This window comes from Phoenix dactylifera, chromosome 5 (assembly GCF_009389715.1).
Source record: "Phoenix dactylifera cultivar Barhee BC4 chromosome 5, palm_55x_up_171113_PBpolish2nd_filt_p, whole genome shotgun sequence".
Lineage (NCBI taxonomy): Eukaryota > Viridiplantae > Streptophyta > Magnoliopsida > Arecales > Arecaceae > Phoenix > Phoenix dactylifera.
In genome coordinates, this window is record NC_052396.1 from 12,598,672 (window position 1) to 12,616,800 (window position 18,129).

At 36.8% G+C, this 18,129-nt stretch overlaps 3 protein-coding genes and 1 non-coding gene across 6 annotated transcripts; 3 read left to right on the forward strand and 1 right to left on the reverse strand.

Annotated features, from left to right (window-relative positions):
• The first annotated feature begins 380 nt into the window (after nucleotides 1–380).
• On the forward strand, nucleotides 381–1,118 carry LOC103710317 (histone H4-like). The gene has a single exon (XM_008795988.4). The coding sequence runs from the start codon at nucleotides 568–570 to the stop codon at nucleotides 877–879; it is 312 nt and encodes a 103-aa protein (XP_008794210.1). The 5' UTR covers nucleotides 381–567; the 3' UTR covers nucleotides 880–1,118.
• Nucleotides 1,119–3,830: 2,712 nt separating this feature from the next.
• On the forward strand, nucleotides 3,831–3,902 carry TRNAC-GCA. The gene has a single exon. It is a non-coding gene; the product is annotated as a tRNA-Cys (tRNA).
• A 1,790-nt stretch (nucleotides 3,903–5,692) lies between these two features.
• On the forward strand, nucleotides 5,693–10,090 carry LOC120110884 (putative pentatricopeptide repeat-containing protein At3g11460, mitochondrial). The gene is made up of 2 exons (XM_039126820.1): nucleotides 5,693–8,104; nucleotides 9,926–10,090. The coding sequence occupies exon 1, from the start codon at nucleotides 5,896–5,898 to the stop codon at nucleotides 7,471–7,473; it is 1,578 nt and encodes a 525-aa protein (XP_038982748.1). The 5' UTR covers nucleotides 5,693–5,895; the 3' UTR covers nucleotides 7,474–8,104; nucleotides 9,926–10,090.
• Nucleotides 8,211–16,546, reverse strand: LOC103710319. 3 transcript variants are annotated; one of them, XM_039126819.1, is made up of 3 exons: nucleotides 16,320–16,540; nucleotides 9,551–11,560; nucleotides 8,211–8,825 (listed from the first exon to the last, which is right to left on the reverse strand). In XM_039126819.1, the coding sequence occupies exons 2-3, from the start codon at nucleotides 11,546–11,548 to the stop codon at nucleotides 8,496–8,498; spliced, it is 2,328 nt and encodes a 775-aa protein (XP_038982747.1). In that variant the 5' UTR covers nucleotides 11,549–11,560; nucleotides 16,320–16,540; the 3' UTR covers nucleotides 8,211–8,495. The 3 variants fall into 3 exon arrangements, with proteins under 3 accessions (XP_038982747.1, XP_038982746.1, XP_038982745.1); XM_039126818.1 differs by having other exon boundaries at nucleotides 8,350–8,825; nucleotides 9,551–11,557; nucleotides 16,320–16,546; XM_039126817.1 differs by having other exon boundaries at nucleotides 8,350–8,825; nucleotides 9,551–14,751; nucleotides 16,320–16,541.
• Nucleotides 16,547–18,129: the final 1,583 nt, after the last annotated feature.

An 18,129-nucleotide genomic window follows, 5' to 3' on the forward strand; every position in this document is an offset into this window, starting at 1 on the left:
GACTTTTTGGGAAAAAGTAAAAATGGAGTGATTCCCGCCTCATGGGAAAGTAAATTTCCCATGTTTCTCATGGGAAAGACTTTCCCATGAAATGTGGGAATCACATTCCTATGGGAATACAACTTTTCCTTCTCTCTCCTTTGAAAATTCCAACCAAACAAGAGGCATCTTATTACTTTTCCGTTGACCATACTTTTTCCCTTCCTTTTCCTGCGAACCAAACGAGCCCATAATGCTTTCTAGCAAAACGACCGTCTCACGTGCTGTTATGTAGACCACCCGCCACGTCACCGATCCGCACCGTACAAAACGAAACCAACTCCACCGTCAATCCTAAACCCAACGACCCATATCCACCGATGAATCCCAAAAGCATTCTAAAATCCTTTTCCAAGCCCCGCCCGCCGAAACCAAATTTCCGCCTCTAGGAAACCCAAGTAGGCTCCGTTCCCTCCAAAACCCCAATGTCCACGCTCTATAAACTCTCCCCCATCCTCCCTCCTAATCTTCTCATCTCCAATTCCCATCATCTCAGAGGAAATCAAATTTCCTTTCGTCAAAGCAGCCATGTCAGGTCGCGGGAAGGGCGGGAAGGGTCTCGGCAAGGGCGGGGCGAAGCGGCACCGGAAGGTGCTCCGCGACAATATCCAGGGCATCACGAAGCCGGCCATCCGCCGCCTGGCCCGCCGCGGCGGCGTGAAGCGCATCAGTGGCCTCATTTACGAGGAGACCCGGGGAGTTCTCAAGGTCTTTCTCGAGAACGTCATCCGCGACGCCGTCACCTACACCGAGCACGCTCGCCGCAAGACCGTCACCGCCATGGACGTTGTCTACGCTCTCAAACGCCAGGGCCGTACTCTCTATGGCTTCGGCGGCTGAGATCCATCCATTCGGTGGTTGTTTTTTTAAAACATTTTTAGGGTTTTGGGCGCTTCTTATGTGAGCGAGATGCTGTGAGTTCTTGTTGTCTACCTGGAATGGAAGTATCATGTTCCATTTCATCTTTTTATGAAATAGAGAAGAAAAACGAAAAAAAATCTAATCTTGCAAACCAGTTCTGTGATTGCTTGTTGATGCTGGTCAGTTTAGTATATATAATTAAGTTTCAATTCAAGGAAGTAAGATGGTCTACTTGATCTATATGCTGTTGTGGTTTTATATGTGGTTTGTTAGATAAATTTGCTTGTTTTCTCATCTACAGCAACCTGGATTAAAAAATATAGCCGAGATTTTAAGATTCTAAATCCGATCATTATAAAGCCCAAAAAGAATTTGTTTTCCCTTTTTGTGTATACTCCTCCAACCTGGAACCAGGAGGAAGAGAAGTGTAATGGGATATTGTTATATAGTTTAGTTTGACCTTTTGTTTTCTGCTTCTATCTTAATTAATCTCTGCCATTTCTTCCTTTTTCCCTTTCATATTGTTTGATGGTTTCATAAGTGTTCCAAGCATGGATATTATCAGTGACTGAGTTTGTGTTTTCATTCTCCTGCTGAAACCTTGTGAAAATATTTAAATTAAGTGTTGATGAATTCATCTATGTTTGATATCTCATCAAGAAGCATTATGCAGGGAGTTCTTGTGTGTGTTGGAGTATTGATCATCCAACATAATTTAGCCCACAATCTCACCCTCAAGATGCATGAAATATGCAAGTATATGAACGATGCCCACCTGCAGATTTGATCAAGCTGGGATATGTTGCTGATGTAATGTTGGATGATAGAGTTCTGTTTTGCCTTATTTTCCTGAGGAAACAATAGGTTGTGCACCCATGGAATCGTACACTGGTCGGTTCCATGGGCAAATTGAATTAAAATTTGATAGAAAAGCAAACCCTTAACATGGTTTTAAATTAGGGTTATGGAAATGATATTGATTCAAAGCTCAGTGCGTCCTGAGACAATTTTCAAAACTATCAAATATATTTTAGAATTGAAAGATTAACATAATAAATGAGAAACATGCCAGCTTTCAGAAGGTATGAATGGGCAAAATATTTTATCTTCGAGGATTCTTGTTCATTCAAGTAGATACTGTCTTTTACTCACTGTGTGACTAATAATCTCTACCTCTTACTGTTGCAGTTCGCCAGTGAAATCCAATGGCCAAAATGAAGAGATCTACCAAACTAGAAGTTCTTTTTTTGCCAAGCTGAATATATAAGAACATAGGCACTAATGAGGTTTGGAATCCTTTGATGCTGTAGGTATTTTAATTCCCCCGACAAATGGTAGTAGTAATTCAAATATTTTTCATGCTTATGCTTATTGCAGGATATGCTTTGTTGAGTAATGTAATCATTGACATTGAAAGATGCAGTCAGAGTTTGTATTTGTCACATATAGGTGGGATGAATTGAAAGAAATAACAAGAGTTGATAGTACATGATGAGGATTAACTGACACTGGAGCATCGTAGAAAATTCTAGAAATCTAGTCTTGTTTCATCATAAGGCACTAAACCAGTATGAATTGGGCACATATTACGTAGGGGAAGCAGGGAGGTCCTGCATCCATTGAACTATGATGGTCACTGGTGCCTGCAAATTTGCAACCCAGACCTTATATGGATGACATTACAGAGATTTACTATAGAGATAATGGATGACATTAAATTTTTCCTCCAATCTTCATAGAGTTTGTTTATTAATGGGTTTACGGAGATTTACTTTAGTTTTTCTTTTCTATGTTCAATGTTTCAGGTGCTTGATTTACCAACAAGATCTACTGGATTTATTCACTTAAAGCACTTGGTGCTGATCTTTCTCAGTGGCTTGGATAAGGAAGCAAACTTTCTTGGATTGGTTTCCCCTTTTAATGCTGCTTCTATACTGGAGAAATTTCAGTTGCATGTATGTCAATTTATCCTGACCCAAAATGTTGGTCATATGGAGAATTTGTTACAGATGATTTGTCTGTTGGAATGGTTTCAGCACTTGATTATAATTCTGAAGGCCCATTCTGTAGGTAACTTGGATGGTCACACAATCTAAAAGCCAAGAAAACCACAAGGGTCCTTTTCAGTTTGGAATCTTTGGATTGTCATCACTCATAAAGATTAGTACGAATAAAATTATAAATGAACTGTCACTGTAATTGTTGGTACTGTCCGAAATAGAACTATTAGTTCTGATTTTAAAACAAAGATAACTATCAATGCAACTATTAATGTGATTATTCCAACTAGATTAAGTATTATATATGTAATAATAATAGTAGTGATTATTCTCTTAGACCTACTATTTAAATCTGGGATAGTATTTTCGTTTTTTTGTTGGATTGCTTGTTGCTATTAGTAGCAGAAATAAGTAATTTAGGCTGATAATATCCTGGTTTAACACTGATTTGAGATGGGTTAGCTAGCAATTTTTTTTCATCTGGTTTGGACAAAGTTAAATGGATCAAGTATGGCTCACAATTTTGACCATATTTAGGTCATGAGGCTAGGTTTTTTATTGGTTGGATTTTGTCAAGCCAGGTTAGGTTTAAACTGCATCAACTAAATTTGGTGAGGGATCTAAAATCCTAAGAAAATTGATTTTAATAATTGTGATAAAGTTTGGGCAGAGATAGAATGACCAATATCAGGACAAGATGGATCTCATTGGATCTTTCAAAATAGGCTAGATCATATTTTGAGTCACAAATTGGGAGCCGACAAATGGACAAGTCTGGATAAAGTAACAAAGGTTCATTGTCAAGTAGGGACACGTATAACAAATGATAAATATTACATATAATTTTCTTTTCCCATTTCTTTTTAATATCAATATGTATTTCAAATAGCTTTGACTAAATGATAATAAGTTGATGACATGCACAACGGAGGGTCCATAGCTCAGTGGTAGAGCATTTGACTGCAGATCAAGAGGTCACCGGTTCGAACCCGGTTGGGCCCTTATTACTATTATCTGTTTTCTATTTTTGAATGTCTTTTAGATTTCTTCATTTTTATCTATCAATTAATGCTTCCACTTTAACAAATTAATGTGATTTTTCTTTTTAAGTATTCTACTGCCAAACACTTTCCTAATTCACTATTTTCTTTATATCTCTCAAATTTAGATTTTAATTTCTTCTTTTAGCTTTGAATAATAAGATGATTTCTTTATTTTTAGCTATCAATGTGCTTCTCACTTTAATAAATTAATATATTATTTTTTTATCAAGTCTCCTACTGTCAATTATCTGTTTTCTATTTTTGAATATCTTTTAGATTTCTTCATTTTTAGCTATAAATTTGTGCTTTCACTTTAATAAATTAATGTGAATTTTCTTTTTAAGTATTCTAGTGCCCAACACTTTCCTAATTCACTATATTCTTTACATCTCTCAAATTTAGATTTCAGTTTCTTCTTTTAGTTTTGAACATTAAGATGTTTTCTTTATTTTTAGCCATCAATGTGCTATCACTTTAATAAATTAATATGTGATTTTCTCTATCAACTATCCTTCTGGCAAATATTTTCCTAATTCACTATTTGTTTCTTTATATTTCTTAAATTTAGATTTCAGCTTCTTTTTGAGTTTTGAATATATCAGCATCCAAAGTTTTGCTAAGCATGTTAATTAATGCTCATTCAAATCTGAATTATTTATCTTTGGTTATTAAAATCTTGTTCTCTTAACTTACATACTGACCGCTTTTCCTAAAACTTGCACATTAATCTCATTTTAGATACTCAATTACGTTCTTCTATTTAAGATATTAACATGATTCTTTTTAATTTTTAATTTAAACTTTGTATTAACAATTTGTGTTATGCTCTTCCAACTTGACATATTAATCTGTGTTTTTCTCTTTAAGTATATTAGTTCCAAACACTTTCCTAATTCACTATTTTCTTAATTATTTCTAAATTTACATTTTAGCTTATTTTTCCACTGAATATATCAACATCATAATTTTGCACTAAGTATGTTGATTAATTTTTTCATTTGAATTTGAATTTTTAATCTTTGATTGTTAAACTTTTGTTTTCTCAACTTACATATTTATCACTTTCTCAAAAACAGGCACATTAATCTTATCTTAGATATTAAATTATGTTCTTAAATTTTAAATATGAATATGATATATTTCATTTTTACTTATCGATTTGTGCCAATTTGTGATTTCACTTTAAGACATTAATCTTTGCTTTTCCCATTAAGTATACTAGTGCCAAAAGCTATCTTAATTCACTATTTTTTTATATTTATTAAATTTAGATTTTAGTTTGTTCTTCCCATTTTGAACATGTAGCAATAAAATTTTGCTATGAGCACATTAATTAATACTTTCATTTTCAGATATTAATTTATGCCTTTTAAATTAAATTTGTTAAAGTCAATCTCTTTCTAGTTTTTTCTCCTTAAAAAATTCCGATAATGCGGCTACGAACTGGGTGGCTACTTATGTAGCCAGTCACTCCGGTAGTATTCTGTGGGCTGAAGATGGGAAGTTCTTCCTGACACTTCGAGGTATTTTGTTTTTCGATTTTATTGGATGTACCCGTACTCGGCAGGTATGATCCACTTGTCTTAGCAAAAAAAAAAGAGAAAAAATCCCGATAAGTATATAAAGCCATTAATATTTTTAGCATTTTCACCTATCAATCTCAAAAATCTTGCACTAATTACATATATTATAGATAGGTTTCTAAGTCCATTTCCTGTCCAACTGCTCGTTACAGGTAACTCTCTCATTTGTGCTCATTTTTAGATATTAGCTTGTGTTTTTTTCTTTTGATTATATTGGTGGAAGATATCTTTCTAGTTCTCTATTTTTTCTTAATTCACTAGTTCTGTATTAGAGACAAAGTAAATGCTACGAGCTTAACACAAAGTTTTGATTTCTATATATTGTACTGGTAAATAATCTATTGGATCCAGTAATTCTTCGATCTTCTCATGCTTTCACGGAAAAGACCTCTGATTCCAAGCTCTCTTTTGTTTTTGGTAAAACCAATTCCCATGCACATTCCGTGGAACGGCTATCTCGATATATCCAATTCCTCATTCAAATCCGACATTAAAAGAGAAATCCCATCCCTGAATCACAGGATCAAACACTTGGCTAAGAATGGATTCTTTGACAAAGCTCGTGATCTCTACCAACATCTTCGTGTTTCCGACACAAAGCCCGACCGCTTCACATTCACTTACGTGCTCAAGTCCTGCGTCGGCATATCAGCCATGGCCGAAGGCATGTCTATCCATTCACACATCATAAAATGTGGCTTCGAACACAACCTCTTTGTCATGAATTCTACTATAGAAATGTACTCTAGATTCGGCTCTGTAGCCTCTGCTCGTCGGGTTTTCAACGAAATGCCCCAGAGAAATTTGGTTTCGTGGAATTTGATGATTTCTGGTTATGGGACAAATGGTTATCCTGAAGCAGCAATGGAGCTCTGTAGCTCAATGAAGCATCATGGAATGGCTTTAGATAAAGTGGGCTTAATGATTGTTCTACCAATCTGCGGCCATGTTAAAGCTTTCAGGCTAGGCAAATCCATTCATGCCCATGTGGTTATGTTGGGTTTGTCTCGGGAGACAGCTATATTAACTGCAGTCTTGGACATGTATGCAAAATGTGGAGAATTGGATACCGCAGAGCAGATCTTTGATGAGATTTCAAACAAGGATGTGGTGAGTTGGAATGCGATGATTACCGGGTATTCACAAATCGGAAAACCCAGACTGGTGCTTCAGCTCTTCAAGAGGATGTTATCTGAAGGCTGCAAGCCCAGCATTCCTACCATGCTGCTTTCACTTCAAGCAGGCACTCACTTATCATTTCTTCATATGGGGAAGACTATCCATGGCTATATTATAAGGCTTGGTTTCGGTTCGGATGTTTCTGTAAAAGGCCTTCTCATAGACATGTACTCCAAATGTGGAGAACTGAGTTCTGCTTGTTGCGTCTTCAGTGAAATATCTGAAGGGAATATTTGTTCATGGAGTTGCATGATTAATGGCCTTGGTATGCATGGATATGGGAAGGAGGCTCTAATGGCTTTCTTTGGAATGCTGAAGAGAGGCATTGTTCCTGATGACATCTGCTTTCTTCTGGTCTTAGCTTCCTGCAGCCATTGTGGCTTGATTACGCAAGGGCGAAAGATGTTTTATTACATGGTAACGCAGTTTGGTGTTCAACTGAAAATGGAGCATTATGCCAGCATGGTCGATCTTATTGGACGGGCAGGATGCATTGATGAAGCGTTTAAGTTTATACGCGAGATGCCAATGGAAGCAGACTGCAGTGTGGTGGGGGCTCTACTCGGAGCTTGTAGAATTCATGGGCACTTGGAGATGGGGAAGGTGTTTGAGGAGTGCTTGGAGGGATCAGGATGGACAGCTGCAGGATTTTACAAGCTTTTGTTGAGCATTTACGCAGGTGACGACCGTTGGGATGAGGTGATGAAGATCAGAAGTGTGATGGAGGAAAAAAAAGTAAAAGGTATATCTGGATGTAGTTTAATTTAATTGAACAGATAGGTTCATGCTGAAGATGCTATATCAAGATGCAGAATTCCTTGCGAACACAAAACATGAGCATTGAAGTTATGGCACTGGCTGACTATAACAATTACACCTCCTTGCTTGATGGTAGAAGTCATTATGGTAACATATCAGAACCAAGAGGTCCCTAGCAGACTCCAATGCAGGCTTTGCTATTATTGGTATCCTCATTTTGAGATGCCTCCTTAAAAAGGTGTAGAGATTGAATTGTGGATGAGCACTTGATCTGAGATGATCGATCGACCTTCTTTATTCATGCGTATAAAGAGTAGAATAAGAGATCGACACCAGAGTGCAGTGGAACTTTACATTGCTTTGGTGTAAGAAATTATATTCCAAGGCACTTTTATAGAGGAATAAGGATCTCGGAGAACAGAAATGGTTGAGCACTCTTACCTCCTTTTCGTGGGCGGGTTATAATAACTCCTTGGCAGCTTGGCGATCAGCAAAATTATTGTTTTTAACCAACATGGCCATTGCTTCACACAGCCATCAGAATGCAAGGAAAACAAGAAATGGTGTTTTGGCGGAAACTGAAGCTTATTATCTGGAATATGGGACACTGAATTCCATATTCTTTTTGCAAGGAATACAGGTTTCTCAAAACTCTCTTATATGTTCCTGTTAATGGATGAGTTCAGATACTAGATTCGATATTCTTTCTTTCTCTTTACACCAGTGGCTACAAACTAGATTCAAACTAGAGAGAAAAAACCTGTTTCTTATTGACAATGTATGATATTTCTTGGCATCACTTGTAACTAAATAATATGAACATGATCAGGCACATTAACACTATAACTAAGGGTTACAATAAATTGAATATTATTCTCCCTGCCCAAGTCCAACCGTACCCAGTGACCAATCCAAGGATTCCCCTGCCAGAGCTGGTGGCACATTCTAGCAAGCCGAAACTGCAATGAGCAATGCAGTCCTTAATTGGACTTTCGAGGCATGTAGTTCAACCACTATACAACACGTTCAAACTAGACTCGGCCCATTGGAGAAAAAGGCGGATCGAGGAAGAAAGAGGGAGGGATTTGTTCTACTTTCTTCTTTGCTTTTCTTTTCTCTTCTACTGCAACTGCTTCGACTAAGTGCCTCACTTCTTCCTCAAGGAGTAACTTCAGCGAATTAGAATATAGCCTCTGGCTGTTCTTCTCATGCCCAACAGCTAAAGACACTTCTGAACTGTGTAATAAAGCAATGCATATTGAGAATGCCTGTAATGCAGATAACTGTGCATGAAAATCAACTGAATACTGTCCTTTCCCATCAGCCATCATGGATACTGCAGGTAACTTTTCTTTGGTTCCCTGTTTAAGAAAAGGAATATATAGAACTTGTGAGGTTGAGATAATAACAACCAAGAAAATAGATCTACTTCATGCATCAATAGAACAATTGCAGTCTCAAGTATGAAGAAGAATTGATTTACATAGATACATGGCACATTTGTTTTAGAGATCCCCAAATAAATGCATGTCGCAGACACAAGCAAGTTAGTGAATGCTCCTTCTACCAAACTAAAAAGATAAAATAAGATATGGCATTTTGGTTGCTTATTGTGAAGAACAAAGTCTGAAACTTATTGTTCATGTCTAGATGCTCTTGATGGTATGACCTGCCAGACTATGCTTCAGTAATATGTTACACCCAAATAAATGAACTATTTCTCAAGAGGTACCTCATTACTTTCAGCTATCATAACGCTAGTAGCTTAAATTTTGGCATTGACCCATCAAATAGTTTTCCACACTCCTTCAAATCTCAAGACTAGTAGATGGTATCTTCTGTTAATTCAAAATATTACACCTTAAACCTTGCAGAACAACTATTCCACCATGGCAGAATAAATAATTGAAATGATGTGCATGTCATGATTAAGCAAAAAATATGCAAGAATATCGAAAAAACATCATTACAATTCAGAATTGCTTCCTACCTGTTCAAACTTAGAACATGATTACCATAACAACAGAAATCCATCATATTTCATCAAAAATGAGATATATAACATAAACCTACAGATAAGAAATACCTGGACAAATAAAGCCATAGGCTTTTGATTTTCCATGGTTATGTAATCTGCCCAACCGTCAGCACCGGCATTACCCAAAACAATAATAGGGCAGCCCATATCCCAGCCACCACAATCACAGCCTCCACCAAATCTCCATCTATCTAGTAGTGATGAGGGACCAGCTTCATCAGTACTTGGCAACCCATGGGTCCCACTTGGGATAACCACCTTCAAAATTCCAGGATCTAGCCCACCTCTCATTGTCTCCCTACCTTGATCGACTCTAATAACATTTGATAAGTTAGAATTTTCTCTGGAACCGACCACTTCTGCTATCATATCTTTTTTCTTCTTGTTAAAAGGAATTTGAATTACAATAGCAGCAATTTCCAGGTGTGGATGCAAATCTGCTGGTGACCAAGGGTAAGAAGTCGAAGCATGCGAGTCACAACTACTGACAGCATGTCTAACATGAAGTTGGTGCTCCATTGAATTACTTCTCTCCAGAGGACCATCTATCATTGAGTTTTTAGAAACAAAATCCGTGGGAGGTTGAATGGAACCTGAAGAGCATTTAGATCTTTCTTCAGCAACAAAGCTCCTTGCCTGGGCAATGTGGTATAAACTGAACTCTGTCACAGTAGAGTTATCCAAGGATCCATTTTCTCTCACTTCCGAGCACAGATAACAAGAAACCTGCATCTGTCCAACCACTTGTGATGACTGTACATGCCTATCTTTAGTACCCCTGCCAGTATTGTTGATCTTTTTTTTACAACTATGGAAGGTATAGACCCAATTAAATGCATTATCTGTTCTCCATGTCTTTGCAGAAAGAACATCTGCTGGATCTTTTATAGAGAACTCAAACGATGGGGTACCATTCTTAGACTCCAATTTAAGAATGCCATGTAGGTGAGCAGGTGAAGAAGCACTGGTCAAGATCTGGTCGTTACCAATCAACTGCCCATCATACACTATTTTCTGATTCACCTTTGAGAAATCGTTCAACAAAGATTTCAGAGTTAATCCATTCCCCCTGATGCTTGCAGGATGGGTAGCTTTGCCTTCAGGAGTTTCTGTTTCCATGACTGGTGGGTTCCGCATAGACTTGGATTTCATGATGGGATCCAGCATCCGCTTGAATGGGCTAAACCGATTTTTGGGGCTGGCATTAAGAGACTGGCAAGATGAGCTAAAATTTTCAGCTTTCGCTGATAAGGACTTCGAGAGAGATTTAATTCTCTCTTTATCAGTAATGATATTTTCATTATTTTCAGGACCAAGCATCTGATTGCAGTTAGAACTTAGTTCTCTAAATGAACTTGTTTGTACCAGCTCAGGAGCTGCATCAGTATAAAGATAATCAGCATCCTCAGAGTGCAGACAGATCTCCAAATGATTATCTCCGGAACTATTTTTTTCTGCAGCAAAAGCTGAGCATAAAGTGTGGGGATTCAAGGGCTCTTCAGGAAGATCACGGAATGAAAGATCTAGGAACTCCATGGATCTTTTTGTAACTGACTGACTTGTGTCACCAGATTGGGATGCTGGCTCGGCATTTAAAAGAACAAGAGATGATAGGTTTTGCTGCAGAGACGTATCTACTCCATTTGGCCTAGGCTCAGGCAAGGAAGCAACAATCTCAAAGGAGAGGAAAGCACCATCATCATAACTGGCCAACTCTACTTTTCTTCTTCCCTCTCTTAGCTTCCTAATTCTCCTCACTTCTTTTGAGCTCTGATATATAGAACCCCTCTTTACCACTTCATTATCATTAACATCTACTCCAATAGGCCCAGAAGGCATGCTTTTGCAATGGAGGCTCGGAGAATAGCTGAGACCCGATTCTTTGAAGTCACCATCCAAACTCTTCAAGTGGCGATATCTGCTAGTGGGTTGTCCTTTTGTATCTCTTTCTTCTACTTTTGTACTGCAATGAGAAGGATGGACAATTTTGGGCCTTGATTCCGTTTGCAAATGGTTTTCGCATTTCAAAGCTACATCTTGCCCCATAGTACTGAACTGCTGAATCACAAGAGAATCAAGTTAGATTCCATAAATTTGTAATATGGTGTTTAAAATTTTTGAGTATTTTTTATTAATCTTAGTATTCCAATGCATGTAACTGTATCATGATCTTTTTCACTTTTGAGTATGTTTTGGTGAACACATATGAAATCATGAAGCATGCGTATTATGCTGGCAGATGGTCTTTGATATGTAAACAAATAATATACCATGTATTAGCCTGTCAGCCTCAATTTTATTACAAAAATCAAACAAGAAAGAACTGCACAAATGGTCTCAGAGATAGAAATGCCAAAACAGCGGGATGGACAAGGGCATTCCTTGCGCCTTAACTCAGTAGAACCCGAATACGTAGCCCTATAAAACCTAATTTCAAGTATCCATCTTCCATAAGTGAAAGCTTCTGAATACTCAATACTGCAAACAAGAATCCTTATAGTAATAATGTTTATCCAGCAATCACTTTTTCCTCACTATTATAAAGATTAGCAGCCAAAGGCGCAGTGCAGTTGTGCAGATCATCACTGCAAAAGGAAAAAATGCAAAACTTTGGACCAAACTATTTTTTTATAAATTTTAGACTTGTAGTTGTAGAAGCATATGATATAAATAGAAAGCATTTAAATAGGCACTCCTAACCTTCTTAAGAAGCCCTTATAAGCATACTCAAAAAGCATAAAGCATCCCCATGGATTAGCTCCTCTCGTTCGATGCCTTAGATACAAAATTCTAGGTATCAAGACCAGCAACATACCACTCATACACTCCTTGAACGCTTGGACTTTTTTTTATTACGGTTCTTATCCTCTATATTGAGTCATTGGGACTCTATGCTCAGATGCACAATATCTTTTTTATTCAGTTAAAGATGATTGATGATATCTTGGGAATTGGGAAGACAAAAGATTCAGTATTTAATAGAATTTTAAAGCCGGAATTTAACTGAGTATTCCTAACAACATCTTTAGGATAGCAAAATTAGTACCTACAGCATTTATTCAACTGAGTTGGGATTTGAGCTAGAATGAGGTGATATATGAGTGGCATAATTGTTGTTCTCTAGATACAACAAATTCATTAACTTATATAGCTGATAAGAGATCGGTGTTCAATTGTTCAGCTGTTTTATAATTTATGAAAGCGAAATGGGATCTCAGATGGAATACAGCTTGAGTTAGGTAGCATGTAAGTGTTTGTTCCAATTATTAAACAGTTCTGATAGGTATCACAAACTAATCATCTATTGTCCTTGAAAATATGAAAGTTTACATTTTTAGGCTCTTCTCTAGGTACAACAAATTCATTATATCAGAGCGAAGAAGTTAGGATCCCCGAATAAGACTTCAGCATGTGACTGAAGCACTTGAATGCTACCACGATTTCTAACAAGACTGCCCTGTAATGTTCCTCAACTTTGAGTGTGATGACCAGCAACCACTGTTTTCTCCCTTTGATAAATAAAACATAAAATAAAGAAGCCAGATGCAAAGTACAAGTTATCAACCAAGTACACAGAAAATCAACGTACAACATTTTGTGACAAGACAGAGCTTTCCTTAATTTTTGATATGTTGAAGAATTTGCCAGTTAAAGGAATCACAATTTTGGATGTGCTCCACCCCTTTAATTCCTTAAAATTTAAAAAGAGGAGGGGAAGACCTAAGGTAACAGGAAAGGAAGTTTTAAAGGAATTGGGAAAAAAAATCCTATAAGAACATCAGAGTCATCTTTTCTTGAAGGGGATGATTGGCAAATGAGGATTCATAAAGCTGACCCAGATTGCTGGCAGAAGGTTTCATGATTGTTATTATGTTCGCATCGCAAACTTCAAAGGATTATTTATACTAGCATCTACAAGTCACAAATAATAAACAGAGGAAAACATGGCCTCTTCTGGTTTCTCCTAGAAGTTGTTAAAAGATTTGTTTGTGAATATACATTCAGCTCAATAGTTTTATGGACTTCTTGTAAATCCTAAGATAGACTTCCCAATATTAAAATGTAATATTCCCTCAAGATGTTTCGTCCTTGTAAAGTTATGCAGGAGCAGACAATTGTAGTCAAACTGATACTACCACATGCATAGAGAACACTGACATGCTAATGGTTTCTTCAATAAACTTTACAATGCATAATGATAAGTCTGCCTTTGGAAGTTTTTAATTTCAAAATGGCAATATTGTTTCTCCTAAATTTAGAAGTTTTAATTTTGAGAGTTGAGATATACTGGGATATGTTTTCTTGTTGAAAAGAAAAGACTCAAAAAATAGAAATACATGAGATCATAAGGAGATAAGAACATGAAATTTGAAGTCTACACAAAGTAGAATTTTACTGTTTCATGATTTTAGGGCAGTTTACTGAAGTTTCGCTACACATCCAGACACCTGATTAATAAAAACATAACTTGAATTCCAGAAATATGCAATTTCTAAAAAAAATACCAAAATATGTTGAACCACAAAATTTCATCATGCAATGATTTGTAGTGCAACCAAATCCACGGAAAACGAAAGATGATTAGAAACTTGTGCACCTAATTACTCAGTATTTAAGAGGTAAGCCTATTCATTAGTCTCAAAGCATAAATTTGTGAATCCGAATCAGTGCTACGAAAGACAAAAACCTCACAATAGTAACAACAAATAGGAATCAACAATATGACCTACTAATGATTAAAAACCTCATGATAAAATATTGGAAGTGCCCGAGGAGAAACTACTTTGAATTTTAAGGGAATTATAAGGGCAGGCTCAGAATAACTCATGATAGCTAACGTGTTGAGTGGGTTCACATGTGCAAAAGAAGTAAGACAGCCAATAAAAGGGTACATGCAACAGGCAGTGAGCATACTAAGTGGTGAAAAATGAAGAGAACAAAACATGAAATAGAAAGCAACAACATAACAATACACTTAACATCAGTAAAAGAATTAATGCACTAGGCAAGGCATTGATTGTTTGGCCATGATAAAGCATGCTTACCAACATGATAATGCATTCAATACTTAACAATCACAAACACCATTGATGCAAAATTAACTGAAATTATGAACTGAGAAACAGCAGAAAGACTTAAGTAATCGTTCCAAAGGAGCCATGCGACATCCACGAAGTCATTTAATGAGCTTAAGCTCCTTCTGAAACTACGTTGTGCTGAGAACCCCACTTAGCAGTTGATAAGCTCTCCTATAAAACAAGGGACAACAGCACATATCTTTGAATATAAACAGAAGCAAATAGTAGACAAGGGTTCCACAATGTTTAAATATCTTGCTCTAGTACAACTATACAAGCCAGTCTTACATTTCTAGAAAAGATAACAGATACAATAGGATGGGCCTTTCTGTTTCTCCATATTAACATTGGATGCCTGTGCAAGTGTTAGTATCTGTTATTAGTGACGTTTGAAGTCCCAGAAGTTGGAGCATCTCATCTATAAATAAAAAGAAACGAAAAATCTGAAACTAGTGTCAAAATTTGAAAGGGCTTGAAACGGAGACAAAATGGGAGGCCAAAAGAAGAGACAAGGACATATAACCAGAACCCTAAATTCATATTTTGAAAACCAAAGTTAAGATATATGATACATTATATGTTATATCATATAAGAGGGATTCTAGCTCATCTATACATGCCTTGAGCAGTCAACTTACGCCATGAACTCAGCTGGTGCCTGGCAAGAGGGCTATTAGTTCTTTAGCAGGTGAAGGGGAAACATATAAACTATTTATTAACAGGACAAAGTAATCTTTATACAACATGTCTTATAGTATCCTAAAATTTTAGGAATTGCAGAATATCCAGCCCCTCCATCCACCTAACTTCTCCTTTATCTCCTTTTCTAAAATAAACTTGCAAGCGACTAGTTTTTACTCTAAAAAAAAATCGCACTGTTACCTATTTTTAACTTGCTGATTCCAGAAGCTCTAATTTCCTGTCACAGTATAACATATCAAATTATGCATAGAAACATCTTTTAGGTCACATAAAATGAGCAAAAATATCATCTTCCAACATGCCACAAATTGACTGATCTATGAAAGATGGTTCGATCTTACAATTGACCAAATAGACGCAAACATTGTAAACTAAAATCATAGTTAACCCTAATTGGAAAACAACAGAAGGAAAATTCTGAGAGCAAAACGATGGAAACTTATTCACCGCATCCAATAAAAATGACCCATTTTCTTAGCTAAAAGAACCAGAGGACGAACAGCAGCAGCAGAAGCCCAACAACCCAACACTCCAAATGGAGGAAGATCTCACTCTCGCCAATCTCGTACCTCAACGAGTTCGAAAATGAGGCTGGAATTGAACCAAGGAAGAAGCCTAAACGAGAGCGAATCGACGCAAAAAATCCCCGAGGAGACAAGTACATCATCCCATATCCCCCTCCTTAGTTACGGACAGAGAATAGAAGAGGGCAAGGAGATCAATGCCAAAATCCCAAGCAGAGAATTTAACATCTCAAAACTTTCCCCACCAGATCTCAGCAATTCACCCTCAAAATTTTTTTATATATAAACAAAAATCTGAAACAGCAAAAAGTTGCATTCCTCTCTTCTAAAAACCCTCATTTTGTATCACCAGTTCACCACTCAAAGCTGGCAGCAACAAAACCCCACCTTTCCACAAAACCCATGAAGAACACCTCGATCCAACCCCAAAAATACAAAAGAAAGAAAAAAATCAAAAAGACCACCGATAGAACCAAAAGTAAAGCAAACAAAAACCACAGACATGTGAAGTACCTCCGATCACTCGAGCCAGCGAGCGAGCGAACGAGAGAGAGGGCGCCGTCCGGGGATCACAGGGGAAGAGGAAAAGCCATCCAGGAGGAGCAGGGGCGATGCTCGGCAGCTTCGAGACTCGCTAATCGCTCGCGCTTTTTTCTTTTTTTTTCGTTATAAAGAAGGTAATAAACGAAAACGGTAATTAGGATTAATAATAATAATGGAGGATTAAAATAGGAATCTTTTTTTTTTCTCCCTCGCGTGCGCCAGCTCTCTCCCTCTCCGGCCGCTAATTAAAGAGGCCAAAGCGGGGTTCGTCCTTGCTACACCGCTGCCGTGGACGCGAAATTACACGAATATCCTCTCCATCTCTCTGCTCTTACATACTTTTTATGTTAGAATTTGGTCGGTGATGAATGACTGATTTGCCCCCAACCAAACGGTATTGATTTGGACAAGAAATCGGACGAGGATTTGTGGCTGCTGGAATTATGGCTGCAGGTTGGAGTTGTGAACAGGGGCCCACAAAATGTTTTCTTGTCCTGTTATTTTGGGCATGCGTATCTTATTATATTTGGAATATATTTGCAACGGGATTATGTTTATAATTATTTTTATTTTATTTTATTTTATTTTATTTTATTTTTAGGAATGTGTTTAAAGATTGATCCAAATCAGAAGTTCAATAGTGTGTTTCAAATTCTATGTCATGTTTTTTTAATCTCACTGTGATCTCTTATATTTGTAAAGAAAAATGGATTTATAGAGTTTCTTTTTATACAAGGATGCGCATAAAAAAGTTTTAAATAGTGAAATGAACGTGAGTTGAATGGTGTGCTTTGAAATGATTTCCATTCTAGATCAAGTTTGGTAATAATATAATAATTTTAACTATTATAAGATATGCGCAAGTACATCTTCTCCTGCTGAATCTTTCATTTTATCCATTTAGAAGGATTTTTTTTTTTTTTGCATTTATGTAAGTGTTTGAAATCTAATTTATAAGACATAAACAGCAAGTCCAACCCAATATATAAACTTCTGCATGAATTTTTAACCATCTGAATCTCATCCCTGCCAATCCATGAATCAGATCAGATATCTTTTTTTATCCTACAAGTACAGTAACTTAAGAGTATTAATCTTCTCTAGTAATGAAATAACTAAATAATCAACTTATTCAAGTTTTATTCGCAATACAAATAAGCCAAAACATACATAATTAATTGCATGTCATTTGTTCAATTACCCATTATTAATCAGTGCAACAAAGTGAGGGAATATTTAGACCATCTGATTAAGAATCTGGTCTTAAGAATTTAGAGATTATAGGAATATAGCAGGTGGCAATTCTTTCATCTCCCACCCATGGTTTGATATATTATGACAAAAGAAAGACCCTTCCTTATATCCCATGCCTAATCATTCATCATTGCAATAGTACTATGGGGCCCACCATTGTGCAGGCCATGCTTCGTGGCAAGGGGTGTCGGGAATCAGCATGACACATGCTATGGTCGTGGTGTGAGACATTAATCTCCACGTAGCACATGCCGTAAGACCTGAACGTTTTTTTTTATTTTTAATACTGTCCTACCAGATAGTAATGTGGCTTGTCCTTAGAAATAAATGGGGATCATCACCTTAGCAAATGTCTCCAAGGCATTCCTTAAACATTTTCCATTCTTATAAGGACGTGCTAACATCCTAATTTGGTAGGGTTATTAAAACTTGTTATGCGAGTAAATAAGAAATATAAAAAACTTTACAAGTGCAACCTTTTAAAATACCATATAGTCCGGCCACTTTCTATAAGGCCCGAATTTAG